Source organism: Toxotes jaculatrix, chromosome 7 (genome assembly GCF_017976425.1).
Source record: "Toxotes jaculatrix isolate fToxJac2 chromosome 7, fToxJac2.pri, whole genome shotgun sequence".
Taxonomy (NCBI): domain Eukaryota; kingdom Metazoa; phylum Chordata; class Actinopteri; family Toxotidae; genus Toxotes; species Toxotes jaculatrix.
The window spans coordinates 26,226,754-26,239,238 of record NC_054400.1 but is presented as its reverse complement, the minus strand read 5'-3'; the positions used below and the strand labels follow the sequence as shown (position 1 = coordinate 26,239,238).

Sequence of the window (12,485 nt, the reverse complement as noted above, 5' to 3'; positions counted from 1 at the left end):
TGAAACAGCACACAGAGAACAGAAAGTCCCATCACGTGTGTTTTATTTTTCATATTATTAAAGTTTATATACATATAGATCATTTATTACATATATACATGACAAGACAACTTAGGAACAGAGAAAAAATAGATGACTGGCCATTGGTAATGTTTTGAACTCTCCTTGTATGAATGACAGAGGCAGTGGCGGTGAACAGCTTCTTCTATACTAACAGTGTTTGCCCTGATCCGTCTTCAGTGCAGAGTCCTAGAGCCTGGATGAGGTGTGTGCTGATGGTGAGCTCTGAGTATTTGTTTGCCCAGAAGCCGCTGTCACGGTCACAGCTGTTTTCTTGTCGTGCCTGAGTCAAAGCAAAGGACACCCACCGTAAGTTAAAAGGAAATCTGAAACACTGACAATGGTTTTTCATATTGAAGACCTTGAGCATCAACAGTGTGGCGCGGTGTCTGACGTTAGTGCAGTCAAGCTGATCTTACTTGTGTTTGTTTTTCAGGATGAGCTTTCCGAGTGGCGACTGTGGATCCACGCATCTTTCCTTATTTCCTTTTAAGGTAATACTGGGAGAGAAGAAAGAGTGGGTGTTAGAGAGGACCTGGAGATTGCAGAGGAGTGACAGGTCAGTAAATGTGTCTTTAGCTCTGCTAATTTACTCACATGATCTCAATATGTGGACAGAAGACACTTGGGTTGTGTACGACTGGCCCTGACTGGATGAGCTGCGAGTTGATCCTGCCCACATAACTCTTTGAACACTTGCAGTTGCTAAATCCGTTGTCTAGCTGCCCTGTGGGAAGAAAAAGCACAGCCTTGTTACCTGCTGATCATCTTTTCAGTCAGTCAGTCAGTCAGTCAGCAGACATCAGAGTCATCATGTATCAGTGTTTGTCAGAGGCAGAGCTGGCATCATCAGCTCTTCTGGAGTTCAGTAAGACTAACATTATCTCATTATCCGACTCTCAGCGATGTTGTTATAATGTCCCACACAGGTGAGTAGGAAGGATATCTCAGCAGTGAGCTGGGAGGAATTTGGGGAATTCGAGGCACTGCAACAAAGTTAAGAGTTTTTTCTTCTCTCCGTGACCGTTATTTTCAAATTGCAGTGGCAAACAGTTACCTATTTATACACCCAGCAGACACAGAAGCAACATTTCATTTATAAATTAGAGTCGTGTTTGTGTCCACCTGATGAGTCCAGTATTCCCTGTCCTTTAAGCTCTGATTTTTGTCTCCACCAACTCCTGAGAAAAATATCAGTACCACTTTCTGATAAGACACAATTTATAAATTTTTAAAACTAGAATTACAGTCATTTTGACATTTGACAAAAAGCTCACAGCTTTTTCACTGAAATACAGCTGCTGGTACTGAAGCTGCTGAGAGCGCTGACTGAACCAAACCAGAGAAGCTGTGCACTGTAAAACCAAAACAATGACTCAAACATACAAGTCAATAGCCACTCACAACCAAGCCTGAGACAAAACAGACCATGATGGTGAGCGAATCACAGGATACTAAACTCTTCACAGTACCTTGTGCACAGAGGACCAGCAGGCAGGCGAGGAAGGCAGTGACAGCTGAATTCATAGTTGTGGCTGTAGACAGGTTCTGGCTCCCAGTGCAGTGTCTCTCTTCAGTGTGGACTTCTGATGGCATACAGCGCATGGGTCTCACTCTTTTATACGCTGGACAACACCCACACAAAGCTGTGTGGTGCAACAGGACAACAGTTTCACTTTCAGGAAACCTACCCACTTTCACTGTCTCTTCCTTTTTCTTCTAGCAAAGCTGTTTCTCAGAATCAGAGGCACTTCTTATCTGGTGTGTAATTGCCTTGGTCCGACCTATTTATCCAATTTGCTTTTACCCTGTGAACCCTCCAGAACCCTCAGGTCCTCTGGTAGTGGCCTTTTAATTAAACCTGAAGTTTAATGTCCAGACCAAAAATAAGTGGACACACTGGGGACAATTAAGAGACTCTAATTGTTTGATAAATTGCAAAAATGGACAAAAAAAAGTTAGACATTTACTTCAACACTGTCTCATGACACAGCTTTAACAACATACAACACAACAAACTCGCAAGTAACAAAAGTTATTATTAAAAAAAAAATTAACAGCCATATAAAGCTGTTTAATCCTCCTTTAAAGACAAAGAACATCAGCATGACACTACAAAGACAGGATCATATTATGAACCAGGTAGTATTCTACATATCAAAAGAAATAAATGATATATTTATATCTAAATTAAATATATAAATAGTAGTTTCAGATATTGCAGACATTATTGTAGCAGGTTTCAAAACAAGTCTAAGGGAAATGAAATAAAAAAAAAAAGCCTACTCAGGGGATATATTACAATAAATCCCCCTTAAATATTTAACCAAATCAATCACGGTTGTTTCAGTTTCACAGTCTGAATTTGCTGCCTGCGGTCTGAGGGAAATTCCTCAAACCAGACATGACTTTCGAAACAGTGCATGGTAAATATGGACACGTGTGGATTAAATGTCTGCTGATGCAGCACCCTCTGTCAATAATCCTGTAATCCTGCTTTCTTGTAAATGCTTAAATACTGACTGCTGAAAGTCTCATTACAGTACATTTATATTACACCAGACATGTTTGTTAAAACACTGCACTAATAGAAGTCAAATCAAAAAGAGTTTCATTTCAATATTGTCTTTGCAACAAAAAAAAACAAAAGAGATTTATGAACATTGGCAGTTTCTCCATGAGGTGAGGGAGAAATTGGCAAACAGTAGCTGTTTTTTCTGATGTTTGCTGATGTTCTTTTAGGGGCTCTGCACTTTAATGTGGCACTTGGGCCTGATGTGGTGTCAGTGCAGTCCCATTTTATCAGCTGCTCTGTGACCAGTTACCAACCAACAGTCTATCTCTGTTTCCCAGTTTGAAGCAGTCGCCACCTTGAATGATCTCACCCTGCTGTGTTATTGACTAAATACAACACTGGCTAACCAAGTAAACTGTCTGTTTACTATATGAAACATCCGATGTGCAGCTGGGGCCTCCTGGTTCAGTCGCAGAAACAATTATCCCCCCAGTTTCTGTGAAGGTCACAATGCAGATACAAAACTTTAGTTTTGTAAATGCGGATTGTTTGACCAACATTGTGTAAATTACATATCAGAACAACAAACTGCTGAAATGTTTTAAAAGGTTTGTTTTTGGACTCAAGGAGCCATGAACAAGGACACAGGGACACAGCTTTTTTGGGAAACATGTTGGTGATTGGTCAAATCAGCTGATCAGACTGATCTGAAACTGCATCACAAAAATCACAGCAGTTTAACAGAAGTGGACAAACAACACAACCAATGCAAGAATAACGATACCAAGATGTTGATTTTATTTATTAACAAAAGAACCATGAACAACTTTATTCATTCATCTTCTATACCGCTTGATCCATCAGGGTTGCAGGGGAGCTGGATCCTATCCCAGCTGACCGTGGTCGAGAGGCGGGGTACACCCTGGACTGGTCGCCATTCAATCGCAGGGCTGACACACAAAGACAACCAACTGCTCACGCACACACTCACACCAAAGGGGCAATTTAGAGTAGCCAGTTAACCTAATTTGCATGTTTTGGGGATTGTGGGAGGAATTCGGAGAACACCCACGCAGACACAGGGACAACATGCAAACTCCACACAGAAGAGCCCAGACCGGGGTTCTTGCTGTGAGGTGACAGTGCTAACCACTGTACCACCGTGCCTTCCTTTCTTCATTCAAGAAAAAAATGTCTTATTTCTCCTTTTAATCTGTATCATTAATAATAGTATAATCAGAGAGAGTCTTTCAGCAAGAAACACATTTTAATTAGGTTTATTTCTCCATTCAGTTATTAATGAAGCTGTATGTCCCTGTGTGTCCGGCAGAAATATGGTTTATCTGAAGCATTTGTGCTGATAACAAAACATTATAATAACTATAACCTGGGTTACTGATGTAAATGTAGATGCAAATCATTATGAACTTTAAAAAACTTGCTCTTGTTGCCAGTAGAAACATGTTTCATGTGCATTCTGAGCAGTGAAGTACATTTACTCACTGTGGTTCGACTGATCTGAGCACAGTTTTTGTACAGGCAACAGATTTATAGTAAATGGTTGTCAAACAGGGTAAATACAAACTACAAACCAAGAACAGTCAGCACAGGACTGTAAAAGTCACCTGACTGCTGTGTTACTGGAGGTAAACATGTTCTTTAAAAACATGTTTACGTGTTTTTACTCCTCCTGTCTTCAGAGGCAGAGGTAGAGATGCAAGAAAAAGATGCAAGTGGGAGAAATCCGGTTGCAATTACGGGAAATGAGATGTGGGCTCCCACAGTAGTGAAATGGGCACGGGTGTGAGCTGAATGCCCCCGTACCTCGGGTCAGTATCACACTGTAAAACCAGCCTAACGTCTAACCTCCAACTTCTGCTAAATGGTCTCCACAGTGGCCACAAGTGAAATTAAAGTGCCAGGGCTTTGCATATAAGAAAAAGTCAGTTTCTTCAAAAGTAACAGCTCGTGCTTTCTTTCCTTGTGCAGGTAATTTTACAAGATTACTTCCTCTCAGATGAAACACTGGCCTTTTCAGAGAAATGAGCCTCTGATTCACCTGTACAGTCAAGAATCCAAAGACGGTAATTTATGCCTTTATTTACATCTTTATTCTCAGCATGTCATTATAGTATATTAAGGTGTTGTACTTGTGGAGGCATGCTCTGCTTGGACTGGTGCTTAGGCCATGCTGTGTCTGTGTGTGTTCCCTCTTTAATATTTTCAGTGAAGCCTTGAGATTTGCGAAGAAAGGGGATGTGAAACTGACACAGACCAGCTGTGGACAATGTCCAGCTTTAGCCCAGCAATGAACCCTCACAGATTACAAATACATCTTTATGTCTGTGCCTGTAGGGCACAGGGCTCAGAATGCTTTATGAGAATCAACACTTTGTCAAATCAAATGTGGGGAGAAGCACATTTTTTAGTCAGTATTTCATAAATATTTCATATTTACATGATCAAATAGTCTTTGTTTCTCATGAATATTATGAATAATAGCTTATGCATTATAAGTAATTTTGCTTCAAAATAAAAAATCAAAGCTACAGGAAGATAATGATCAGTTTCTACTCACATATCAAACCATGCTTTAATGCTTCTGCATGGTTACATTGCTTTTCTCTGACAGAAGAGACAGTTTTATCAGACATAAAAAGCCTGGAGATTGAATGGATGGAAAAAGGTCAAATTTTAGTCTTTATGATAACATCAGGACAAGACTGTTTGTTTACACTGTACAGATAATAGTTACTGTCACTATACTGTGCATTTAAACCTTCGTTGATTTGATCTTAATGGGGGAGTCTTGTTGAGACTGAGATCTCTTTTTCAACAAAGACCTGAACAAGAAAGATTCATAATGAAGCAGTCACATGACACACATACAAAAATATAAGGAAGACTGCACAAAAACAATCAACAAGGAATTAAAAAGTAAATAAAAACAAGACTCGTAAAAAACATCAGACAATAGAGCTTTAAAATTATAATATAATATATAATAATCTGTATCACAGAGAAGGTTCTTTGATCACGACTGGATATAATTTTAACGCTGATGAGGAGAGAGAGATGGAAGAAAACTTGGACACAGAAATCAAGAGAAGAGCTGCATCCCAAGCTCAATGCAGACTGACTGTGGTCATGATGTTTGCACTGGTTGGTCATGTGACATGACGGGACTGCTCCTGAGCCTTGGAACCTGTTAAGACAAGGTCAGAAATCCCAGAACACAGAAGAGACAGAGCAGATCTGAATCTCTGAAAAAAAAAAAAAAAATAATAATGTGAAACCATGAAAGGAGAGTTTGAACATTTCAAAACCACAGAAACACTAACAGGAGTGAGGTAATTAACTCCAGACTGTCATGTTCATGTTTGTTTACATTTTGAGAGGTGTGTGACTAAGTTTTAAAACATATGTACTTGAGTTAAAACACAGCTGTTCAGAAGCTTCATTATTTTTGTTTGACTTGTACACCTTTAATTTGTGCTGTTGTTCTCCTCAGGGGTTTCCTCTTCATAGTACCGTGAAGAAGCTCCTATGCCACACACACCTTTGCTTTCGCATGTGGCACACCCTGCAGAGCTTGTCTAACCTGCAAGGAATGTGGTTCTATTTCGAGTGGGAGGAGACTTTATATACACAAAGACAAGAGTCATTTCAGACACACTGCATCAATCATTTGCTGTGTTTTCCGGTGTAGTCCAAGCAAGAACTCCAGGTAAGAGCTCCCTGAAATTATAGTTATGTGTGATTTAGCTTTTCAGGATCATCTGGAAACAAGACTAATCATGTCTTTTGAGCATACGAGCCTGCTTTCTGAGATGATACAGTATCCTGTACGTCTGAGGGGTTAGAGCTGTTTAAAATCTAAAATATCGTCTTTGGTTTATGCTTTGGTTGTTTGAACAAACATTAAATTCTAACTCATGGCAGAAATGTCACACGTGCTACATGAGAACCATTATAATGGTCTCCGTACAGTATATACATGTATTACAAACATTTGTGAGACATTAATGTCCAACATATAGCTTAGCTGTAGCAACTAAAGTAGACTGATTTCCAAGACTCATATAAAACTCAATGTAATTAATTCACCTCACTATACTTCACCTTAATCAACATGGATGTTGGTTTGGTTCATCTTTGTTCATTTCATGTGTGATCATGTGTGACTTTGCTCTATGTGCTTTTATTGTGAAACTGACGTGTGCCTGCCTGGTGTCAGAGATGGCCCAGAGAAAAGCTGCTGGCTCCTCCAGAGCTGCCAGACAAAGATTCTGGTGGCAACTGAGACGGAGGTGGAGGATGCTAGGGGTGTTTGAGATCACCCCAGACCACGAGTTCTACCATCTGACATCCATGATAAAAGAAGGCATGCATGCTGTCATTCAGGGCACTATGGACACCCCAGGCCAGGTGAACAATCTTCTCATTCAAAGTCAATGCTTGGATTGTAAATGTGAAACACTGCAGACATAACTTTGCTCATAAACACTTTACTTTTTGCACAGGACACACTCACAGCTGAACATTTCAAGGCAGAGGAAGCTCAGACCCATGATGTGAGTGGTCATTTCCACCCGAAAAACGCATTTTTCTGTTCTTTTAACAACAGAAGTTTTAAAGCTTTGACTTGTTTTCAGACCTGGATACTGTTTTTAATTCTGATCATATATTCAAACGTCCTAAAGCAAACACTTTTTGATCTTCCAGGGGTTTGAGATGCAGACGTATGCAGCACCAGTGTTTGCTAAGCTGAGGCGTTCACTGGACATCACAGAGGAGGAATACATGAACTCTCTCTGCTTAGGCGGCTGCTACCTCCAGTTTGTCAGCAACTCCAAAAGCAAGGCAGATTTCTTTGTCACGTGAGTATAATCCTCTGCCACACACAGAAGCCTTTCATTGATTAAACGTTTACCTTATTTCATCCAAATCTTATTCATATTAGTTTGTTCTGATATTTAATTGCTATTTCAAAACTGAGATCTTGCAAATGGACTCATTCACATGTTTAACAGAGCCATTGAGTTTAGATTCATTATTTAGATCATTTACTTTGCAGGACTGTATCTAGTGTCACTGGAGGCCAGTATTCATGCCAGCAACTGACTTTCCCAGCACAGACGAGTTACAGACTTTATTTTTTAAAAATATAATAACGGCATCCATGGTTTTCACGTTAAATATACCACAGTTTCCATGAATAGAAACCGAGAGTTTTACAAACACTGACACTGAACATGAAAAAACTAATCATCTAACATATTTTGGGGTTTGGCAGAATGCTCCAGTACTGATGTTCTTGTGTGTGCTTGGTTTTAGGAATGACAAGAGGTTCTTCCTAAAGACCCAGAGCAGACGTGAGGTCAGGTTTCTTCTGTCCAATCTACAGGCATACATGGACCACTTGGAGAAATACCCTCATTCACTGATGGTGAGATTTCTAGGTAAGAGTAGATTCATTTAACTGTTCAGCACGAGAGGTCCTCAGTAGTCCAAGATACTGTGCTTATCCAATCAAAAGATTATTAGATTAGGTTCAACTTTATTGTCATGTACAAGGACAGGGTAATGAAATGCAGTTTAGCATCTAACCAGAAGTGCAAAAGCAGCAAGTGCAGGATATACAGTATCTACAGTATCTACAGTTGAGATATTTACAATAAACATGAAACATGAAAAGAAACTGGTGCTTGTTGTACCTTAATTCAGTGTTTCCAATACTTTGGCTGTGAAGCTCCATCTCCCAACATATACCCACATAAAAACATCCAAACACATTTGCTGGAATGTGTGCAGAGGAAAACCTCACTGCACAATCAAAGGAGCACAAACTGATCAAACTGCATTATGATCTTCTTCCAGTACTTTTCACCCTGGGTTCAATCAAAAGCTGTGCTTGTGTTTTTGGCCCTAACTTCTAACTGGTACATGGGAGCTGAGACTCAGTTGTGGTTGGCTCAGCTCTTAGACTTCTACCAAGGCCTCAAAGGAGGGCTTTGTCCTTTGTCATAAGAGTCATGTAATGCACCCTGGCTCTGTTACTTGTTGCTGTGGCCACATGTTTGAAGCAGAGGTTAAAAAGCTGTTGCTGATTGTGGTCTTTCCATTTTCAAGGTGTTCACAGGATTGTTGTTCCAAATCAGATAAAGGTATTTCATCATCACAATAAGCAGTAAGTTATTACATCCTTTATATCATTACAGTAGCAGTACTTACAATGCAGTGCTGTCTGTCTGCTCCAGAAATACTTCGTTGTGATGCAGAGTGTGTTTTACCCTGATGAGAGGATCAACATTAGGTACAGTATCTATGTTTTCCCCATGTTTTGTTGTGTAGATTTCAGATATATTTTGTGTGTATAAAGTGATGTGTGTTTTTGTTGCACAGATACGACATTAAAGGTTGTGCGGTGGGGAGGTGGACTAACCCCGACACAGGTGGGAAACAAATAATAAAGGTGCTGAAGGACAGGAACTTCGAAGGACAGTGCATTGCATTAGGTGAGTGTCCTCACCTCTGCACTTTCCTTAGCCATGTGAATAATGCTACACAAAACTAACTGCAAAAAACAAACAACAACAAAAAAACAAAAGTCACATGTGTTTGATAAGTGTGAAGGCACACTGAATGGAACTGTCTGTGTGGTTTCTGTAGGTCCAGAAAAATCCTGGTTCACCAATCAAGTGAAAGCGGATGCTGCTTTTCTTCAAGAACTCAATGTGCTGGACTACAGTGTGCTGCTGGCCCATCAACCTCTGCACCGAGACGAGCTCGAAGGAAAACACTCTTTGGCAAACCTCGTTATTCGAGCAACAAAGTAGGTTTCATACATCCTTTGACCCACTGTTGTGTGGGAGAGACAGCTAGCCTACCAACAGCACTGATGCTCACCAACTGAGCAAACATTTTGGAAATGGTCCATGTAGTCATTCATGTAAAATGGAGGCAATGCAAATAAAGGGCTAGCTGTTACACGGCCTGTATGGACAGATGGATTAAAATAGGAGTGTATACACTTTGTCATATATACACTTTGAAAGCCAGGATTTACCTGCCTGGTGCACTTGCACACTGTACTTAGTGATTTGTTCCTGGTTTGCACCATCATTCAAACCACCTACAAACCACAATCCATTTTAGGTTCAGTGACTCAGTGGCAGAGGGAGAATAGGGAGGACAGAGGACAGATGGCAGATGAAACAAAGAAACAAAGGAAAAACAAGATGGCAGCTATTTCTTATATTCTTATTGGAAAATGGAGGGATTATCAGTGGGGGCTCCACTTTCAAATCCAGTACTGGCCCAGGAGTTTCCTCACACAACATATTCTCTCTTGGACATGGACCCGTCTCTCTATACCCCTGAGCTTGAAAAGGACGTACCTCAGCCTGTGATTTCTCTTTTGAAAAAAATGCAGCTTATTCAGGGATACAGCAGCAGCAGCCTCAGAAAGTACACTAGTTGAGGCCCAACACCACCACCAGGAGGCGCTAAAAAAAAGATGAAAGAAATGACTAAAACAATCACAACACATTTTGGGTAGTTTCCAACAGGCAAACCCTTTTCACCTTTTTTGAACAACAGAAAGAAGGTTTCAGTGTGGTTAAACAGCTTGAATATATGAAAATACAGTTCTATGCAGCTTCCCTGTCAGAGGGTTATGAAGATGAACCGACACTGAAGAACTGAGAAGTAGTGGAGATACCTCTGTGGATGGACTGGTGCACCATGGTTTGTTTTGTTAATCACTGTGGTTTTCACATTAAGTTCTGCTTTACTGAGCATCTTTTATGACACACTATGTTCTGTGTTTTTTTTTATTTTTGCCTCTCTTATAGGTCTTTGGACTTGGATGTCAGCCCCACAGGGTCAGACCCCCCCACCATTCCATTACTGGAGGATACCATGGGGCCAGATACTACAGATTGTGGGTCAGGCCAGCCACAGGCAGCAGCTGGGGGCACTAGTGAAGAAATCCCCCTCCAGGAGATAAACTGCCCTGCGAAAGAAACCAGCACTGAATTACTGCAGGAATTCCACAAGCATCATCACAGGCTGCTGCCCAACTGCAAAAACGCCATTCATGTGATCGACGGGCCAGACCGACGCTACTTTGTGGGAATTATAGACATTTTCACTGTCTACAACTGGAAGAAAAGACTGGAGAACCTGTGGAAACACCTCCGCTACCCAGGCAGGGCCTTTTCCACGATTAGACCAGCTAAGTACTCCCACAGGTTCAGCCAGTGGATACAGGATCACACTCAATGACAACATGCTGAAAACATTCATCAGTTATTAACACACGTGCTGCATAAGCCCCAGTGTCCACCTGATGGGGCTGTGATTCATTCTGTCTGCAACACAGTGACATCCAGTGGACATATGATGTACGAGTGCAACCAGCCAATAAGTGTAGAGACTTCATGTTTGCATAGAAGTAGCCTTCTGTGCAGTTTCAGGGATTTCTGGCTAAGGCAATGTAGATAAATGCTTTGGGGGCCCAGGGTACTGCAGGGGCAGAGGTCTTTCAGCTCTGATTTCTCCTCTTTCTCTGATATACTAGTTTTATGTTGTGTTTAGAAACCCAAGTTTTTAAAACCTTCAAAGTTTTACTGAGTGATTCATACCAGTGATGTAAATAATGTCAATTTCCTTTTATCACCACAGTTCATTAGTTGGTATTCCTTATTTCTCTGACTCTTCAACATGTTGTGTATTTGTGTATAATATATGACACCAGTATCTTCATCTAGAATTACACTTAGACAGGAACTAGGAAAGGAGATTAGGATTGCCTTGAACCATTTCGTAGTAGTGCTGCTATAAGCCTAGACTGCTTGTGAACTTCCCATGATGCACCAAGCTCTTCTCTCTCTTCCTCTCCACCTGTATGTATTCATATCCCGTTAATGTTTGTTACTAACTCTGCTTCTACTCTCTCCTGTAGTTTTGTTCTCTCCTCTTCTCCTGTCGCCCTCTGCAGGTTCATCTGCTTCCATACTGCCACCTACTGCCCCATTATTAGTCTCATTAAGTATTGCTATTAGTCTTATCATTATCAGTTTTATTATTATTACTGTTAGTCTTATTCTCAGTCCTATTATCATCTTATTGTTATCAAACATCCTTATGTGGAACCAGTCTAGACCTGCTCTGCATGAAAAGTGCCCTGTCCATACAAAAATAATGCACAGTGTTGTGTTTTAGTTAAACTGTATTGTACACTAGAAGGAATACACACACACACACAGACACAAAGACGTTAGCAGTTTCTACATTTCAGCCTTGAACACAGAGCTCCTCCCAGATAAGACAAGATACACTTCATCTCTCCCAGGGCAGAGAGAGATAAAGAGCCTGGGAAACCTACTGTTCACAGAGTCACACAAGTTCTAACATACAAAAGTGGTTAAAGAAATCCTTCCAACATTCAGAGATGGGCATATTGGCTCTAATGAAAAAAAATAGGCATGCTGTGAAAAGAAAAAAAAGACTATTAATCCATCTGTCTCTACAAACACATTTCCTGTGTGACTTTACTTGAGCTCTCTCTGACTTTACTCAGCCAACCTCTTCTGTCAGTCTTGAATGGTGCTGCTTTGTCTGCTGCTGCTTCTGACCCCTGGTTCTTCCTCCCTCCTCCTCTTCCTCTTTCCTAACTGCTTGTGCATTTTCCCTGTGGAAATCAATAGTTTTTCTGATTCGGATTCTGTCTCCCATAAATGGTCCCTTGAGCACAACCTTTAAAATCACTGAGAAAGACATTAGGTCCGATAAGACCTTTTGCATTATCTGTATGAGGAATAGCTGTACTGTGGGAACATCTTTCAATCTAAAAAGCACAGTCTTCCACACCTTAACCCTGGTGGTACATCTGTGTCTTTGTGTC

General features: G+C 40.7%; 2 protein-coding genes across 3 annotated transcripts; one reads left to right on the top strand and one right to left on the bottom strand.

Moving 5' to 3' along the window:
- Positions 1-26: 26 nt before the first annotated feature.
- Positions 27-1,679, bottom strand: LOC121184283 (C-X-C motif chemokine 10-like). The gene is made up of 4 exons (XM_041041873.1): positions 1,533-1,679; positions 658-787; positions 480-560; positions 27-343 (listed from the first exon to the last, which is right to left on the bottom strand). Exons 1-4 carry the CDS (start codon positions 1,663-1,665, stop codon positions 250-252), a joined length of 438 nt encoding a protein of 145 aa, XP_040897807.1. The 5' UTR covers positions 1,666-1,679; the 3' UTR covers positions 27-249.
- Positions 574-11,740, top strand: LOC121184282 (phosphatidylinositol 4-phosphate 5-kinase-like protein 1). 2 transcript variants are annotated; one of them, XM_041041871.1, is made up of 12 exons: positions 574-619; positions 3,440-4,659; positions 6,087-6,302; positions 6,813-7,003; positions 7,099-7,149; positions 7,301-7,455; positions 7,913-8,037; positions 8,708-8,742; positions 8,836-8,891; positions 8,981-9,093; positions 9,248-9,410; positions 10,432-11,740. In XM_041041871.1, the coding sequence occupies exons 4-12, from the start codon at positions 6,815-6,817 to the stop codon at positions 10,862-10,864; spliced, it is 1,320 nt and encodes a 439-aa protein (XP_040897805.1). In that variant the 5' UTR covers positions 574-619; positions 3,440-4,659; positions 6,087-6,302; positions 6,813-6,814; the 3' UTR covers positions 10,865-11,740. The 2 variants fall into 2 exon arrangements, with proteins under 2 accessions (XP_040897805.1, XP_040897806.1); XM_041041872.1 differs by lacking the exon at positions 574-619 and having other exon boundaries at positions 3,296-4,659.
- Positions 11,741-12,485: the final 745 nt, after the last annotated feature.